General features: G+C 37.5%; 1 protein-coding gene across 1 annotated transcript in view; it reads left to right on the top strand.

The window, feature by feature from the left end:
- Positions 1-1780: 1780 nt before the first annotated feature.
- The window catches only part of RORB (RAR related orphan receptor B), a 53894-nt gene continuing 35958 nt past the window's right edge, over positions 1781-19716 (top strand). The window contains exons 1-4 of the mRNA XM_069472116.1: positions 1781-1794; positions 2780-2969; positions 7269-7410; positions 14788-15189. Coding sequence (XP_069328217.1) covers positions 1781-1794; positions 2780-2969; positions 7269-7410; positions 14788-15189 — 748 coding nt within the window. The remainder of the gene's footprint in view (positions 1795-2779; positions 2970-7268; positions 7411-14787; positions 15190-19716) is intronic.

The following is a 19716-nucleotide window of genomic DNA, read 5'->3' as shown; positions in this document are numbered from 1 at the left end:
CTATTTTCATTTCCTTTAAAGTTAGATCATTTTATAATTAAGAACTTATTGAAGCAGATTCTCCGCACGTGTAAGCTACTCCCTGGGGAGTAATTTATGCAAAGAGAACTTCTGACTTAATATTATATAAGCTAAAAACTATACAATGTATACCTGGGATTTTTAGTCAATTTTGTAATCATTATAAACAATCCACTGCTTTAAAAAACCCTCATAGTACAAATAATTTATAAGTATGATATATCAGTTTATTTTAAAATGGCAAGATAATTAATAAAGCAATAATAATGTGGCTTGTCCAAAAAAACTTTAGAAAAACCAGTTGAGTAGGAGGAGGAGGAGGAGGAAGATGATAAAGACTGACATTTTCTAGCTCTGTACTATTTACAAGGCACTTTTACATAAAATATCTATTTGATCCTCACAAATCTGTAAAGTTTGTTAGCTAAGCTTTATAAACCAGAAAACACAAGATCAGAGCTTTTATCTTGACCAAAACTCCAATCGTTAACAGACTTAAGACTGGAGTTCAAGAGGACAGAATAGAATGACATCAAATTTTGTGTTTTTCCCGTCACAAAATCTTGAAAGCAATTACTAGTTTGTATAATCTGAAAACTAAAAGAATCAGAAGCAAGTAGAAATATATGTTTAGTCTAATAAGTATTTTAGGTAACTTTGTGTCTTCTGATGTTTTTATCATTAGCTCTTGGAATAATATAGGATTTCAAAATTGTAGCCTTATTTTGTTTTTGTGTGCATCAGAGAATGGGCTATTGAACAAAGTAAAGTAGCAGGAAATGTGGCTAATTTCTGGTTGTCCCTTCTCGAGTCAACTCAAAAGCCTCATTAATAACCTGGATCCTCAGTTTTTTCATATGAAAAATAGGAACACAACACTGAATTTTGTGCTTACAAAGATGATTTAAAGTTTCTGTGAAATATTTAGTTTTGAAAAATTTAATGTGCTACCCTAAACCTAAGTATTGTCTTTTTAAAAAATGTAAAACAATAAGAAGAAGAGGGTAATGTCTTGCATTTATTTGTTTTGTATATTCAAGAGTGAGAAACTTGTAGAAAAACATCCAAGTGACAGATTGATGTACAAAGCATTTTAAAGTATATTTTGCATAATTATTTTAAATTGGGAGAGGAAATAGCAGATCTTCATAGTGTGTATAATTTTAACAACTCTTAGAATACTATCAGAGACTTAGGAATCACTACATTCTAAATAAATTTTATCTCATCGCCTCGATGCTGATGATTTAAAATCATCTTTCCAAGAGGTCATTACATATATACATATATGGGATCGTATACCAAATTGCACACATGCAAAATAGAAGTTCCTCTCCCCACCATATTCCACAAAATAATTTCCTTACCAATGTCCCCATTTTTGTCAAACCTACTACTTTTACTTTATCTCACCTTCAAGACTAGGAAGCTAGAAGTCACCTTCAATTCTTCATCAATTTCTACCTCTATACTCTTTCTTTCATCATTGAGTCTTGCTTCTGCCTTTGAATTCTTTCTATTTGCTTCTTCCTCTCCATTTATCCTGCCACTGATGTAATCCATGCTTTCATCTCCTGTTACCCAGGTTAGGAATAACATTTAGTCGGTCTTTTGCTTGTATCTGGTTAACCTGCCAAACTCACCTCTCTAACCCAAACCATCACTTTCATCATTTCCTCACCCTGTTCACTTCGTTGATTCCTTATGGACATTGGGATCAGGTGAAAACTCTTCTGCTTAACCCCAGGAGCTCCGCAATATGGCATCACCCCTGTAACCAACCATCTCACCTAAAATTTACATTATAGCCAAATTACCTTCTCAGTGTTCACAAACCACAATCAGCCCAGATCTCCAATCTTTTTCCTTTCATTTCTGCTTGCAGAAATTCCCTTTACCTTTCCCTTCAGCCAAACCAAATCCCACATAATGCTTAAAATCAACAAAAATGACTTCGTCACCAATGAAACTATTTACAGTTCATACTTAGCACCCATATAATTTGTCATTTTTTCTCTGATTTCTTCAAGCATTAATTTTGTTTTATTAATTAGATTATTGGTATCATTAGCATATCTTATCCTGTGTCAACAGCCTTCATTATCTTAGTGGACACATAGAGCATGCTCAATAAGTATTGGACTGATTCATTATTGGCAATTTCGCAACATTCATATGTCATGTACATTATGTGGCAACATCCAGCCACATAATGTATAAAGCTACCATGCACCCCCTCCCCAATTGTGCTTTATTTACTTGTTTAATATATTATAGAGATAAGGCCACATGAAAGCTCTCAGTGACTTAATGTTTACAGTGCAAAATAAGAAAACTAAAGCCATGGGTTCAAGGAATTTTTGAATCACATTATATATATGTTTTAATTTTTAAAAGTTTGATTTTTTTTTTTTTAGAGATAGGGTCTGGCTCTGTCACCCAGGCTGGAGTGCAGTAGCATGATCATAACTCACTGAAGCCTGAAACTCTTGGGCTCAAGAGATCCTCCCACCTCAGCCTCCTGAGTAGCTGAGATTAGAGGTGGGCACGGAGCCCCTGCAAGGCACACTATTTTAAGGTCAAGTTTAAATAGGAGAAAACAGTGAAGACAAGACTTTAAAACTTCTGGTCTCTGGTTATGTTTTTTAAGTTTGAGAAAAACAAAGCAAACAAGGGCAGATGGATGTCCTTTCCATTAGAAGCAGCTTTAGAAGGCCATTCAAATAGTAACGAACAAGGCCCACACCTCTATTTCCAGACACAAACCTCAGGGCAGAGATAGGGGAGGGAGGGAGGAAGGAAGGGTGAAAGGAAGAAAACTACTTTGTAAACAAACTCAAAATGTCTATATTTTCCTTTCAGCACAAATTGAAGTGATACCATGCAAAATTTGTGGCGATAAGTCCTCTGGGATCCACTACGGAGTCATCACGTGTGAAGGCTGCAAGGTAGGGACTTTCATACAGCGCTGCTCTGCATTGCCTCAGGCGTCTGTGTACCACGCAAGGCTCGTGGTGGCACCTTTTTAAAGAAGTCTTGCTAAAGGATTCTTGTGCCTGCTGCTGACATTCAGAAATTCTTGCTTGGTGGGTGGGAGAGTGTCTTTTATCTTTTTGTTATTGTCTACCTGGTCAGCAGCTCCTTAAAAATGTATTCTTATTTAAAAGCTTGAATTATTCACATTTATAGAGATATAAATACTGACTCTTGCAGTTTTAGCAATACTGTCTCCAGTAAACTCCAGGGCATTTATTACTATATGAAAAAAAAATAAAGGTTAAACTAAAGATTATAAACTAATGAGCTTATATTTATCTATCTCCTTGAGAAAGAGAAAATCAATGTAATAGCCGCAATATGCATATGGCCACCCTTTATTCTCACGTTCCAGAAAAAAAATCAAGAAAATCGGAAGGATGGTATGTTAGAAGTGGATGAGATAATCTCTAAATCAACTTAAAATCATCTGCCCAGCCTCTTCATGTTTTGATGAGGTCCTGAGGTATAAATAAGATTCTGCCAGTTGAGCAACATCGCTGATCCAGATAGGAAAGAACAGAACATGCTCGGGTCAAAACAGGAATTGTTCAGTCTCAGCCCAGCAATTTCCTCCAGAAACGATTCCACCAATCCTTCCTATGACAAACCAATTCCTGGGAGCAAGTTTCTTCTTAAATGCAGGGCTGGGGGAATAGCAGTTAACATAGACCTAATCAGAAATAAGAGAAATTTGAAATTTAAGAGTGAGTTTTTAAAATTAATCCTTAGAAGGAAAGAAAGAGTGTGAAACAAAACAGCAAGGGGAAATGAAAAGAGTTCTACAACTAACTTTACAGGGTGATGTGTAACCAGAACAAATAAAATTCAGGGACAGTCTGGGAGGGAAACGGTGATACACTGGCAGAGTTTTGACAAGAGCAGTTATATTTTTGATTAAAGACAAAAACAAGGGGTTACTAATTTAAGGTCAGTAAACTGAAGGAGATGTAGTCCAGTCATAGATTCGAAGATACAACCTTAATCTTAACAGACTTTCAAATATAAAGGAAACAAAACATACTGTACTGTCAAATAGTGGCGCTATATGAAAAATTGACAGTCTTTTCATACTAGTCTCAAAAATGTATGATTTCTGAAATTGAAACTGCAGGGAAAAAAAAACAAAAGGAAATAAATGAGAATAAAGTGGGAGAGGGAGGGAGATATTAACATACTAACCTGTCAACATACTGATCTGCTTTAGAGATGATTAGTGATAATCCACATGTGAACATCATGGGATGTTCCTTGCATTCTTTTTCTCTGCAGACCTATAATTAAGAATTGCATGTTGTCTACCTTAATGCAAGTTTTTCAACTCATCAAGAAGAAACAATAAAGCAAAATTATAACTTCGTAATTTTTTACCCTCCTTAAATAAGTTATTACTTCCTCTGGGCAGGTAGATAAATAGTTTTCTTCATAAACAACAATAATTTTGGAATCACAACCCTCTCCCTTGAAAGCAGTTCTACTATTCTGTTGGCTTGTTGTGTAATTTTAAGAGCTCTGGTTTAGCTTACATAATATCCACTAAAAGTGTTTTTTAGATCAGTGTCAAAATGGAGATGTTTGGCATTTTATTTTATAAGCTCCATTTGGAAAACATCTGATTTCAAAATATGGGGATATGTTCATATTAGGGGGAAAAACACTTTAAACAGTAATTTCCAAGAGATTTAACTACTGCACACATATAATCTAACAGGCCAATAGCCAGGAACTACTGTCATCTTTTCTATTTAAAGAAGGAATCCACAGTCAAAGAAAGTATGCTGTTATGAAGCATACTCTGAGTTTTTAGTTAAAATGACACTGTATACCACACCATTATTTTTTTTAATTCGTGGAAAAACCCACATTTGTAGATATGCTACATTTTTGTCTGAATAGAAAATTCAAGAAATTCTGTTCAGAATTAGATGTCAGTGTCAGCACATTCGATATCAACCTCTGAGTTTTCATTATACTGTTTTCGAGTCAACATAAACAACCCATTTTAAATAACATCAATTGAGCTCGTGCACTTATTCAAATTCCTATTCATTCAATAAAATTTGGAACAGAATCTCTTTTTCATGCCAAAAACCTCATTTGCAATAATGAGCAACAGATAAGCAAGAAATGCTTCGTAATTAATGTCAAATTGGCCTTAAATTAGAGATGTAGCTGTGACTTCAGAAAAGTCTTCTCTGTCAGCTCTTTTGCTAAGTGGCACGAGAGTATCCGAAGATAAAACCACGTAATTCTTTCTTAAAATGTAAATTTCAAGTCATCTTTAATCAAGACCGACAGGCTGAGGTTATGCTTTCTGACAGTTTTCATGGTATATGAAGTGCATCATTTCAATCCCTGGGGGCTTATTTGTGATCTCTGTTTTAAGGGGTTCCATGAATTCAGTCAAACCGGACAATCAGATATTTCACTGGGCCATCACTGGTCCGTTCAATAAAGAATACATGTGGATATATGGAGATGAAACTAGTCCTCATTATTGAATGGCTTTGGGCTCACAGCCACAAAGCTGGTTGGGACTCTCTCTCTAAGGAGCCCCTTGGCCACACATCCATTTCTGGGGCTCCTCACAGGTTGGCCAAACTTTCTGCACCGTGCCATGCTGAACCATATCAGAGCCCGAGACAAAAGGAAATTCAACACTATCAACCCCGTCTTTCTTTAAACTATTGGTATTTTTTTTTACATTAATGTTGGTTTTTAACACATTGTGTTAAAATATTATTTTTCTTGATTACCAAATTTTTTGGAGACCCTTAAGTTTTGTGTCCAGGGTGATTGCCTCACTCGCCTCACCTGGTCCCAGCCCCGCTTTATCCTCCTGGGGATAGATGAGGAAACACAGAAGCTGTTTGAGGAAAGTCAAGAGACCTGCTCCAGGCTCCTCAGCAAGACAGTCATTGAACTTAACCTCCTGGAACTTTTCTAGACTTCCTCTTTCCAAAAGATGCTGCTGTGGGCTGTCTTTTCCTAAAATTTCTCTTGGTAGGCCATCGTTTTGCTCACGGTGCTTTGCACTATCTCTGTTTTGCTCTGGACAATTAATTCAAAAGCAAAGAGCTATTAGGGAAACTGATTACATAGGTCAATGAATGGATGAATGATAACTTTTACATCTCTGGAGAATATGCTTATTTTCCCCAATAGAGTTTCATAAAAGATAACTAAAGGGGGTAGTAGCCAAAGAATTATTAAAAAATTAACTACTCAGCTGTGGACTTATTTAGAGAAGTAATTTATGGTCACTGGCAGTTCATTTTGTACTGGAAGTACCCAACATACTTTCATGAAGACCTCTTACATTGCAATAACCTGAGGCCAAGCAGGGACCATTCATTCAGTTTTTACTTATTATTTATTTTTTTATTGAACAGCTTATAGTAGTTCCTTTATTCAAAGATGTGGTTGATTATAAGGTAATCATTGATTTTAAAAAAAACTTTGCAGAGCCAGGTACAGTGACACATGCCTCATAGTCCCAGCTACCAGAAGGCTGAGGCAGGAGGATGGCTTGAGCCTCAGGGTTTGAGGCTGCCATGAGCTAAGATCATCCCTGTGAATAGCCACTGCACTCTAGCCTGATCAGCATAGCAAGATTCCTCAAAAAAAAACCAAAAAACAAAAAAACACTTTCCAGATGCATTCTAGCCAAATTCAAAAAATTTCTAATGGGGAAAAAATGCATCATGGACACTATCTTAGAAATTAGGGAAATAGTAACACATAGTCCTCAATACGACTATTACTAACAGTTCCCCAAGTTCCTCACCACCACAGCACTTGGCACAGGCCTGTGTTATTGTCCCCATCAAGTTTTATCATGTTTGGTTTAGCCGTGACACTCTCCTTTGCCACTCCTTCCCCACTGCTCCTTGGGGACAGGAACTCTGTTCTGATTTTGCACTTTTTGGGGTTCTGTTACATAGAGCAGCACAGCTGCAAATGTCTTTAACAAACATTGATTCAATGAGTGAATGAATGAGTGAAGCAATGCTACCTTCATATCTCTTCAGATAGCACATGTTCTTCCCAGCAGAAACATCTGCAAGCTACACAAAGAGAGGTACTCAAATAATTTTAAAAATTAAACTCAGTTGTATTCATTGTAAAAAGATAGCAAATGTATATATATCAACGGTTTCTATTTCCCATCTTATAAATCTTTTTCTCTCCCCTTCTCTTTTTCCCTCAAGGGATTCTTTAGGAGGAGCCAGCAGAACAATGCCTCTTATTCCTGCCCAAGGCAGAGAAACTGTTTAATTGACAGAACCAACAGAAACCGTTGCCAACACTGCCGACTGCAAAAGTGTCTTGCCCTAGGAATGTCGAGAGATGGTAAGCCTTCGCCTTCCTATTTCTTACTTAAGGCTTTTCAGATGGATACTTTGCTGGAGTCTGTTTAAGCCATTGGAAGAATTCTAGACAAGGGAATTGAGGATAAGAAGAAAAGACAATCATGGTAGTAGTGCATTACATAAGGTAAAGTAAGAACATATAAAAATATAGTGTTGCCTGTGAAATAAAAGACTTTACTGTAGCTCATGGAGCAACCTGTGCTAAGCATAAGCCTAGGTTGAAGGTGACCACTTGACTAGGTTTGCCTGCAAATGAATGTGTCCTGAAACATGAGACTTTCAGAAGTAAAACCAGAAAGTCCCAGGTAAACTGGGACCAGGATAAGTGTGACTGGTGCACAAATTGCTTAGTTTGTGGAGATGCTAAGGAACTTGCTATGCTTCTATAACAAGCACAAAAGTTCCACTGCTGGTCATAGCTACCTAGATCAGGATTTGAACTATCTGAGCCATGATAAAGATTGCAAAGACTATAGCAGAAGTCCAAGTCTTAGAAGGGTTGCGTAGGTGGTATCCTACTCAGAATATGACACAGCGTGCACTCCATCTTCACACCCAACCAAATGGGTGGATTGGCTCCCCAAATGAACGTCTAAGATTAACCAAAGAGAACAAATAAACTCAAACAAGATGAACAAAGAATTTCACTTAGCTTTACTTTCATTTTTAGGCATTCATCTAAACGAATTCTTTCCCCACAGATATTGGCCACAACCCTCCTGTATCAGATTATAAGTGGCCCTGAGTCCTGGGGGGTCTTTCAGTCTTGTTCCCACTAAAACCTCAGGGTCTGGGTAAAAGCAGACAGCTAAATGTTTATTGGATGAGCCATGGAATTCTCTTCTATCTAGAGCCTAAGATATAGACAGCACCCCTGATACTTACACTCTTTATGTGAGTCACTGTGGATTCTGTGCCCCTAGTCACATTCCTTCTAGTGAAGGTCAAGGCTGTATAGACCAAAGAAAACTTCCAAGTTTTACAGAAATATGGATAACTGGCATGCACTTATTATAAAGGGGTTTTTTGAGTTATTAGATTATTTACCTTTTCTCTAATTCCCAATTCACCTAAACTTGTTCTGCACAGAAGTGCACCTATAAAACAAATCAGACAAAAAAATTCAAAGAATCTGAATTGAGCTCTTCAATTGCTATAGGTAGCTTCTAAAGCTGCAAAGATAAAGTTACCAAAATTCGGCCGGGCGCGGTGGCTCACGCCTATAATCCTAGCACTCTGGGAGGCCGAGGCGGGTGGATCGCTCGAGGTCAGGAGTTCAAGACCAGCCTGAGCAAGAGTGAGACCCCGTCTCTACTAAAAATAGAAAGAAATTATATGGACAACTAAAATATATATATTCAAAAAATTAGCCGGGCATGGTGGTGCATGCCTGTAGTCCCAGCTACTCGGGAGGCTGAGGCAGTAGGATCGCTTAAGCCCAGGAGTTTGAGGTTGCTGTGAGCTAGGCTGACGCCACGGCACTCACTCTAGCCCGGGCAACAGAGTGAGACTCTGTCTCAAAAAAAAAAAAAAAAAAAAAGTTTCCAAAATTTTCCTGTTAACTGATTGTTTTGTTTTATTTGTTTTTCTGGGCTCACTAAACATATAAATTTACCCTAGGATAAATTTATAGCACTGTATACTTCTATATAATTAAGCAAATAAAATGGAGAGGGGCTTAAGTAGTTTTCAGGACTTATTTGGTGAAATTCTATGGAAATTTGAGTTGATCTTTATGTCAACTCCAAATTTTGATACAGATATTATATCAATTGACAGCATCTGAAAAGCCCCATTAATAATTATGCAAAGAGATAAGCCAGTGGGTTATTGTTTTTGTTACATCTTCCTACAATAAAAGGAAGTATCTCTTCTGGAAGAGCAGGTCTTCTGGGTATGTTCTGGTGAACAGAACCATGGGCCCGGGGGTATATGGTCCAAGGCAGATTCAGCAGATTCAGTGACATCAGCCCACCAAATCTAGGAGATGTCTGAATCCCATGACATAAAAGAAATGTGTTGGAAGAGTGGGGAGGTCATTAATGGATAGAGCCATAATCTGTTCTCAAGGGGGAAGAAATTCACCGCAGCATGTAAACCCCTATGCAAATAAAACCAATATAGTGTTTAAGGACACTAGGGATTAAGAATAATGATCCATGTTCACGTTAGGTCCAGAAACAATCCTAAGGCCAGGGCATCTTTCAAAATGCCTACTAAGCCCATCTATGACAAACTAATCATGGGTAGAAAGGGTCAAGAGTGGGAATAGTGGTTGGGAAGCAGAGAAAAGGTTCAAGCAGGGGAAAAAAAAAATTCTAGGAGGAAAAATATTTCTTCTTTACTATGCCATATAGAGCAAGTTTGGTCTGAACCCTGATTAGAAAGGATGACTTATACCAAATAAATTATACTAATACCAGGGAAACTGGGTAGGTTTTATCACCTATTGATAAGTGAACCCTGATTAGAAAGGATGACTTATACCAAATAAATTATACTAATACCAGGGAAACTGAGTAGGTTTTATCACCTATTGATAAGTAATGCCTACTATGTAGTATTGAAGGATTCTAATACCCTGAAGCTAGGATTGATTAGCTATGTTTACTAAAGACTCAAGAATGACAGGCAGGGTTTTTCCTGCCACTTGCTTATTATCCCTGCCTTCTACTGATTAAGCAAGTATTTTCACAGTGCTTTAGCAGTACTACCAGTAGCCAAGGTAAGATACCCTCACACCTAACTTCTCTCTACAACCCCCTACCTTCCCTCAGAGATAAAGTGGCATCTTCATTTGGTAAATACATTTGCTTTCTGTCAATCAGGCTCCAAATGCTAGACCATACCACCCTGAATGTGCCCAGTCTTGTCAATTAGGCTCCAAAAATGTTTGCTTCATCATACCTGGCCACTGAAACAACATGGCTACTCGTAGACAGCCTAAAATAACTTTTGAAATCACTGGATTTTCATTCTCTCCTGAATTTTCACTTCTATATTGGTTTAATAGCACATGTATGAATAGACATCAAACTCAGCAATAACAAATTTATTCAAATTTTTCTCAGGCAAAGAATCAAAAATCAAATCCACTCAGAATACATACACATGTGTGTTTATGTGTATAAAAAGGTGAAGGCATGCGTGTGTGTGTGTGTGTGTGTGTGTGTGAACTGATAACATGGATATGTCCACTGAATCCTCTTTACCATCTTTTTTTTCTGGACCCAACACAAAGGAATCTTTACTGTAACTATTTCCAATTGTGCTACTACTAGGAAAAAAAAAGTTTTTGTTATCAGTAGAACAATATTGGACCCCAAAGAGAAAAATATGATATTTACCTTGCAAAAATCTAGAATATGTCATCCTAAATGGCATGTCTCCATGAAAACACAGAAGCTACCATACAACAAAGGACAGGTTTCACAGATTAAGCTTCTTCTATTCAGAACTACATCACCTAATCCAATTGTCACTATTTAAATAACTTAAATTTAAATTAATTAAAATTAAATAAAATTTAAAATTCAGTTATTCAGTCACATTAGCTACATTTCAAGTGTTCAGTAGCCACATATGGCTCATGGCCACCATACTGGAAAGTGCAGAGAACATTCTATCATCACAGGAAGTCCTGCTGGAGAAAAAATGAAAGGAGATGAAAAAGAAATTTTAAAATAATGGATAGGGTTAGGTAGATTGAATCGGACTTCTAAACCAAGCTTAGAGCTCTAAAAAAGAGGAGGAAGCACATCTCCAAAGCTGAAAAGAGTTAAATTAAGACCAATTTCATCAGTAAGCAGTATGATGTAAATATAGAGAACTGCACCACCAATGTAGTAAGATAAAATAATTTCCAAAATGTCGGTAGAAAGTCATAGATGATAGTTGTACAATTGGATTCTCTTGTCCAGGTATAATTTAAGCAGAAATCTTTGAAGGAGTAATGACTTTATTTTTTGGTTACTTTTAAAACTTCCATTCCATTTAGAACCCCACAATTCAAATAAATATGAAGTGATTTTCAATACTTTTTCATAAAATTGTTCTTTGCTTAGTATGGGATCAAAGAGAGGGTTAAGAGCATATCATGAGAAAACACTATCATCACTGAATATTTATAAAGCACTTGCAATGTATACATAATTGTGCTGGTTTCTTTAAGAGGTAGCAGTTTAACAAGAGGCTGTCTCTATACTGAAGTGAATATCATTAACAGAATAATTCAAGTTTGAGAGGGGCAAACAGTTACAATATATGCCAGTCTGATTAATGTGTAGTGATAGAAGAATGTTGATACTGGAAATAGTAACATGGCCTTTGTTAAAATAGTCCTAAGAATACAACAAATGTATTTACAAATAGTGACAAGAGATTATTTATGTCAGGTAAGTTCAGTAGGTTTATTTTCACCATGTATTATAATTTTTTCCCAAATATGTCACCACTTTCATTGGAGGAAGGGACATAAAACTGAAACACTGGCTCATCAGTGTTTCTAAAATGAATGGAAATTCATTCTAGAATACTATAATAATCATTGTCAGTGAAGTCCTTGATTTAGGATGAAGCCTGATAATTTTAAAATGTAGTATAGCTTTAAGTTGTTTCTTTGAAAATATGTCAGTTGTTCAGTGACCTGATAAATCAATTTTTTTAAAAAAGCATAGCTTGTCTCTGGTGAGTTTTCAGATGTTTACCAGGGCAGAGGTCTCGGCAGCATGCTTTTTTAACATTGTTAGCTTTGATTATGACATGTATGGTTAACAGCTGAATTCTGCATGTGTGAGCTGCAGGGTGTTCTATGGCTCTGCGGATTATAGATGGTCTTGCCTGGGATGACTGGGGAAGCTTGGCCGTGCTTCACATAAATGTACCCTCCAGCAAGCTAGCTCAGGATTGCCCTTGTCATGGTGCGGAGCCCAATCACACAGGCTCTCTTCAAGACTCTGCTCATGTCACAATTGTCAATATCCTATTGGCCCAGAGCAGGTCACATGCCCCTGAGTCAGGGGGTGGGCAGGATGCCTGCACAGAATGAAAGGGCACTGCAAATTGACATGGGGAAGGGCATGGAAGGACATAAGCTAGAAATCGAAGTCATTAATGCAATCAATCTGACACAAAGTGTATTTCACCTAAATATAATGTATGTAGAAATCTAAAGCAAGGATTAAATGGAAAGGGTTTCATAAACACACTGCATTTCTGCCTCCATGTGAGAAGAGTTTCTCATTCTCAATTTTTAATTTCTGTAAATTTGGAACAAATGAAAGCAAAACTATTCAACTAAAATAAGTCAAACAGTCGATCTACCCTGGCCAAAACAACAATCTTAATCTGTAGCAATAGATATGAATCTTGTATTCACCTCCATAACGCTGCAACAAAGAGCTGTTCTGAACCTAGGTGAATGCAAAGGATAGAAGGTTAGCAAAAAAAAGAAGCTATGTCACATCGCTTTCTTGGGGGAGATGAGGAGGTTCTTTCTGAATCAATATTTATAAAATTATTGTTTTATTTTTCCTACACAACAATGTTTTTTCCTCTTAGAGAATAATATGTAGTAAATTATTTGGGAAGACATAATTTAAAAGTACAGAGATAGCTTGCCCTAAAAGTTACTATAGAATTCTGTCCATAGACAAAGTGGAAATATCACTGCAATTAGTAAGAAAACAAATTTGTCTCTGAGAAACAGAATCTAATAAAGGCAGTGTCTGTACAAACAAAGTTAAACACAATGATCTAAATGACTCAAGACTCTATAAAAGCTACAGTTGAGGTGAAAAGTGGAGTTTGGTCTGAATTAATCAGATTGTTTGTCTTTATTCAGAAATATTACTGGATAATTACCACTTCATTTACCTACTTAGGCAGCATCAGAAAGGCAGAACATAGGTTTTTAAGAAAGATGAAGGAGTAATAGAAAGAGTCTGGGCTTCTCCAAGTCCACCCCTCACATCCACAGTTCAGCAGGAAAGAAGGAGGAAACTCGCATGCCCCAACACCCAGAAGTGAACGCAACCCTTCCATTTACTTCCTGTGACTCAGAATTTAATCACCTAGCACAGCTACTGAAATGTGGTCACCATTTGTGAACAGCCTATGCTCAGATAAAATTTGGTAGCTCTGTACCCAACAGAATAAAAAATTAAATTTTAGGGGAATATTGGAGAAGTGAATGGCAGTTCTCTCCCAGCAGGAATCTCCTCTGTGGGCCCTCTGTGCTAGAGGGTTCTTAAGCACTTCACCATTTAGAAATTCTCTGAAGAGCACCAACCCTAGTGACTGAGTCCAGGAATTGGACCTGTTTCTAAACTCCGTTTCCTTCTTTCTACATTCTCCAGCTCCCAACATCAAGAGTTGATGGGAACACTGTCACAAAAGAAAAGAAAACAGAAACTCAGAGGGGAGCTTCCACATTTGTCATAGTCCTCACCATTAACATGAGCTGAATAGTGCTTGATGATTCAGACAAGGTAGCCCTGTGGCTCAGGATGTTCACATCCTAAAAAGGGAGTTGACAACCTGCAAGGAAAAATGTCAACATCCATAACAGTTCAGGAGGTTAAGCTCCGTAAGTTAAGAAACAACATATTGAAAGAAAAGCATCTTTCTATGACTCTCCAATTCCTTGCAGAGCCTTTTCTTCAGAACGGCTGAGAATTTTGTCGGAAGAGATGGGAAAAATAAAACTTGGGAGTGGTAGAATGAGAAAAGGTAGTTATGATTGACTCACTTGCTAAGCACTGGATGCACAAAATTGCTATTTTCCAAAGATTCTTATCATTTGATCCCAAAAGCCAACTGAAGACAAATGATGGTGGTTCACTTAAAATTGTGTTCATTCCCCTGCCCCTCATCCTTGGTATTATCCAACACGCTATTTAGAAAATAGATCTGAAAGTGAAATAAAAGGGTCTTAGCCAGCCAACCAGTAGTCCCAATGCTTGGCAGGGAAAGTTAGTAACATGTTAGTTGACTTTTTAATAACAGGTACTATTAGTAGTTTGGACTTTGGGGTTTTCTGGGGTTTTTTTCACACATTAAAAAGAACAACAAAATATGATTTGTAATTTTATGGCAATGAGAAATGCATGCATAAGTTTTTTACATTTCTTCCTGGCTTATCCTTAGTTCTCACTGTGGATATAATCTGGTACAGGCACCCTCTGAGCATCACCTTTCCCCAAATATGAAGTGCAAATGAATGGGGTTGTTAGGTTACAGTGCTGGGCGTTTGCGCATTTGATGTTGAAGGGACAACCATCTGTGACCCCTCGGACCTGAGGTGGTTAATGAGGATAATGACCATAAATGCTATTTTCTGCTTTTCTCTCCCATCCAGCTGTGAAGTTCGGGAGGATGTCCAAGAAGCAGAGGGACAGCCTGTATGCTGAGGTGCAGAAGCACCAGCAGCGGCTGCAAGAACAGCGGCAGCAGCAGAGCGGGGAGGCGGAAGCCCTCGCCAGGGTGTACAGCAGCAGCATCAGCAACAGCCTGAGCAACCTGAGCAACGAGACCAGCGGCACTTACGCCAACGGGCACGTCATTGACCTGCCCAAGTCCGAGGGTTATTACAACGTCGATTCCGGTCAGCCGTCCCCTGATCAGTCAGGACTTGACATGACTGGAATCAAACAGATAAAGCAAGAACCTATCTATGACCTCACATCCGTACCCAACTTGTTTACCTATAGCTCTTTCAACAATGGGCAGTTAGCCCCAGGGATAACAATGACTGAAATTGGTAAGTGGAAGTCTCCTCACAGTTCATTTTCAGAAATTCTGCTTTGAAGTTGCCTGGGTCCTATTTAGTAGGGTCATTTTCTTAGATCTAAATTGAATTACTTGCCTTCATGTCTTCTACGGAGAAAATAAATTGATATTAAGATATATTCTAATAAATGTTGTTGTTCCCTTCCCCATAAAAGTTTATTTTGAGCAAAGGAAGAAAGCAGAAATTATAAATAGAACGATGCTATCTGTAAAGAACAGATGCTATCTGTTGAATTTGGGTTCTCACTGAGGGAAAAATGTTATTGGTATAAACAGGGAAATTTCGGCATGTATTCAAAGTTGATGCTATTCAAAGTGAAATAGCTAAGAGATACAGAAACAGTATAGAATAACCAAATGAACAGGGGTCCAACTCTTCCTCTAAAATCTTAAGCAAACAGTATCTCAGTTTCCTTCTTTATAAAGTCAGGGGAGTAGACCAGAAGACAGCTAAGGTTCTCGTAAATCTGGAATTCAAGAATTCCATATGGGATTCTTAATTACAGCAATGAAAAGAGTGTAGTCTGGAATGTTACAGAACACAAGAGCAACAAATAAGCTAGTCATAGGCATGATTGCATCAGCAACCTGATCCTCTTTCTTCAGTTCCTAAGGAGCGATCTTCAAGAGTGCCCTATCTTAGGCAAGCTGTCTTCTGACCTGTTGCAACTTTGTTTCACCCTGTGAAACTCAAAAGCCTATTAAATGTTTAACCAGCTAATCTCATCAACCAACTGCCATAAAAAAATTGATGTAAGCTTAACACATTACCTTCCTGGGTAATAGGGTTGCATATTAACAGTAGTCTAGAAGAGCTAAGCAAACCGTAGCTATTCCAGGCTTCGTTGCAGTGTTTAGCGTACTGGGGAAAGCAGTCTAGAGCTCAGGAACCTCTGAGGCTCCCTCACATTTCACCCTAAGAGGTAACAGAGCAGAGTCATAAAGAACCAGGCTACATGCATCCAAATCCTGGTTCTGTGGCTTTTTATTTCAGCGGGAGCAAGTTCCTCAATCTTTAAACTTACTCATCTTTAAAAAGGGGAAAGCATCAATCCATAGCTCACAGGGATGTTGTGAGAATTAAATGAGTTAATACTTGTAAAAACATAGCAATGTGTTAGACTCAGCAAGTGCTCAATAACTCTTAGCTATTATTGTTTTATGCCATGTACTCAGTCACCTTCTCTGTCTAACCTGCAAACAGGAGCCTAAAGCCTACAAGTGTTTTAAATTAAGTTGCTGTGAACACATAATGAAATACATGGCCATATTCTTGGCTACTTGTACCATCTGGCTGAGGAAGAAACAATGTTTCACAGTTATAAACCTGAAGTATTATTTCTCTCTTTTACTAATTCAGCATGTGACAATGAGTAAAGTTGTTGATAAGGCACCTGTGATTACTGTCACAATTGACAGTCATAGAAAACTAAGCATCAACTGTAATAACAAAAATAGTCAATTATTACTGTGATCTTTAATCTTGTTTCTACTATATCACAGGCACTTTACACGTTTAATTTTCACAAACATCTTCAGAAATAGATAAAAATATTATTTCTATTTTACAGATGCTGAAATAGACTTAGAGGTATCTCATGACGTCCCGGAGTCCTATGGTTACTAAGTGATAGAGCCAGCATCCTCCTCAGGCAGTCTGATCCCAGAGTCCTGGTGCTCTTCCATTAACCTGCTACCTGCCTGGGTTTAGTATTCGTAAACTGCATTGTCAACTAATAGGGATAGTCATTTAAAATAGAGTCACTCAATCTTTTCAAGAAGGAAAAGACACCATTTTTTTTGCATTTATGCTACTCGATATCTAAGTTCCTGATTCTACTATTAATTTGGAACATAATTTAAATCCTAATGAAACAAAAAATCATAATTTTTGAACAATCTTCTGCCCCATACCCAAAAGGGAAATCTTCTAAGTGTTCAGAAATCACAGTTTCTTTGTGATTTAGCATCATCAAGGAAGTATTGTGGAAAGAGAAGTGCAGCCAAAACCATCAGGTCTGGGTTAGCCTGAACAAGTCATTTTTCCTCTCTGGTCCTGAGTCTATTCTATGAACTGATAGAACTGGACTATAATAGATAATCTCAAAAGTTATCCATATATTCTGCACATATATTAACATGCAAAATGAACTAGCATATATATTTTCTTAATTATTTTAAGATACAATTAGTCTTTAGAGATCTCTAGATATGTTCTAAATGTTGGCAGCTTCTTCCATCAGACTTTAAGGGATGCAATAGAACGTCCTGCAAGTGCTCTCAAATTTAGCAGACTCCTAAACTTAAATAGTCGCTTGGTTCACGTTTTGTTAAAACAGCAATGCCACCTAGTGGACACAAACCCATTCTATGAGTGTCAACTCTTAAGCACCTATGATGAGTGACAGCAGTGTGATACACTGTGTTTCCTGCACCGTCCAAAAAATTGCCACTCATTTCACTAAAACGCTAAGTTCTTAACGGTATCATTGGCCAGGAAGGCATCAGTGAATCAACACGGTGGCTAACAACTCTGGTTCTGGAATCAAACTGCCCGAGTTCAAAACTTGAAAAGCCTGAAAGCCATTTCCCTTAGGCAATTTATTTAACTTATCTCAGTTGTAAACCTAGGCCAATAATAGTCCTTATCTGTGTGTGTGGATTAAATGAGTTAATATGCATTTGTGGGTTCTTAGTACAGTACTTGTCATGTGTAAGCATCATCATTATTAATAATATAATTGATATAATTATTACTTAATAACATAAATGGTTATTGAAGGTAATATAATTACCTTTTATTGAACACCTACATTGTTCTAAGCAACATCCTATATTTAATTCTCATAACAATCCCACTATGCCTGTTACGTATTTGTATACCCGTTTTACAGATGAAAAATAGAGGCTCAGAAGTTACATACCTTGTAAAAAGCAAAAGAATACATAAGAGCCCAGGTCTGAGTAACCAGTATAGTGTATTTCCTCCCAGCAAACAATGATGGTCCTTCACAAGCTAGTTGGCATTCTCACAGAAAAACACCTTTGGTGTTTGCTGCCTATCTGACATCCTTCTAAGTGCTACAAACTGCAGCTTACGGAGTTCACATGCTGACATTTTGACTTGATTTGATTAATGGGTGTCTAAATCAATCTGGTTGGTGGCAACCTGTCATTGAAAGAACCCTGTGCAGACAAAACAGAAAATCTGATTTTCGCCACATTCTGACTGGGTGAATTCAAAGTTATGTTGCACCAAAAAAAAATTTTTATCATTCCTGACTACTGGAAGTCCTGATCTGCTTCCTCTGGTTTCTGAGAGAATAAGGAAATGTGTACCACCAGGTCATTATTCTGAGAGTGGGACATCTTAAAAGTAGATCTTTTTAAAAAAACAATTTTTCGATCAATCCACGTAGTATAAAGTCTTATGATTTTGAAATTTTTAATAAAAATGCATGTTTAAGAACCATAGCACAACTACATAAGCAATTGCATGCAGATCCCAAAAAGTAAGTTAAGTGAACATTATTAGAGTTAGTAATATTCTCCCAAAGAAATAAACTTGTCTTTCTGAAAGTTCATCAAAGGAACAATAAACTTCCTAGGTTAAGGACTCTAATAATAATGCTTTATGTTTGGAGAGAAATGTAAAAAATCCGTTCATGCATTTTAGTCAATTTGAGCTTCACACCAGTGCTTTCAGGTCAACAGTGAAGAAACTGTCCCTTTGTACAGATATAGAAATTAAGGACCAGAATTAAGGGTGTTTCTAGGGCACAGAGTTTGTTAAGTGGTGAAGCTTAAATTCTGACAGTAAGTCATTCCACTGCCCTGGACTGCCAGGCATTTCTTCAAAAGCCTATTTTTGAAATGTGCCAGACACTCAAGAAGAGCAGAACAAGGTTTCTGACCACATCATCTAGGAAACACCTATGAAGATAAATGCAGTAATTGCAACTCATAGTGTCACATATCATACATCCTGGGCACGGTGGTACCACACTCTCCTGGAGATGAGGGAGATGGCGAGTATTGATTACTCTGAGCTACATCTCTTATCAGGAATATTTTATTCCCATAGTTTTGAACATAGAAGACAAAATGTGGGTAAGCAAAAAGAAAACCATGAAACATTTCAGGAATTACATCCCTGGGTTTTTCAAAATCCCATAGGAGAAAGAAGCCATGAAATAAAAGAAAGTCAACAGTAATCTGCAAATTAATATTTAGACAGAAATATTAACTCGGCTGAGCTGGAATTTTACTTCAGACTGGCATGATGGATGTGTTATATGTTTGGGAATAAAATTTTGTGGTGGTTGGTGGCAGGGAGAGGAAACTAGCTGAAAGATACTTAGGAAAGAAGCAGAAAAGGAAAGTGGAACCTCTTGTTTTTGCTCCCCAACCATAGTGCTCTGATAGGTTGTAGGATTCTGCAGATTCAATACTCTTAACGAAAGCTCATTTAAGCTGAAAGGTGATTGACAATGTATCT

Source organism: Eulemur rufifrons, chromosome 7, assembly GCF_041146395.1.
Source record: "Eulemur rufifrons isolate Redbay chromosome 7, OSU_ERuf_1, whole genome shotgun sequence".
Lineage (NCBI taxonomy): Eukaryota > Metazoa > Chordata > Mammalia > Primates > Lemuridae > Eulemur > Eulemur rufifrons.
This window is presented reverse-complemented; position numbering and strand designations above follow the sequence as displayed.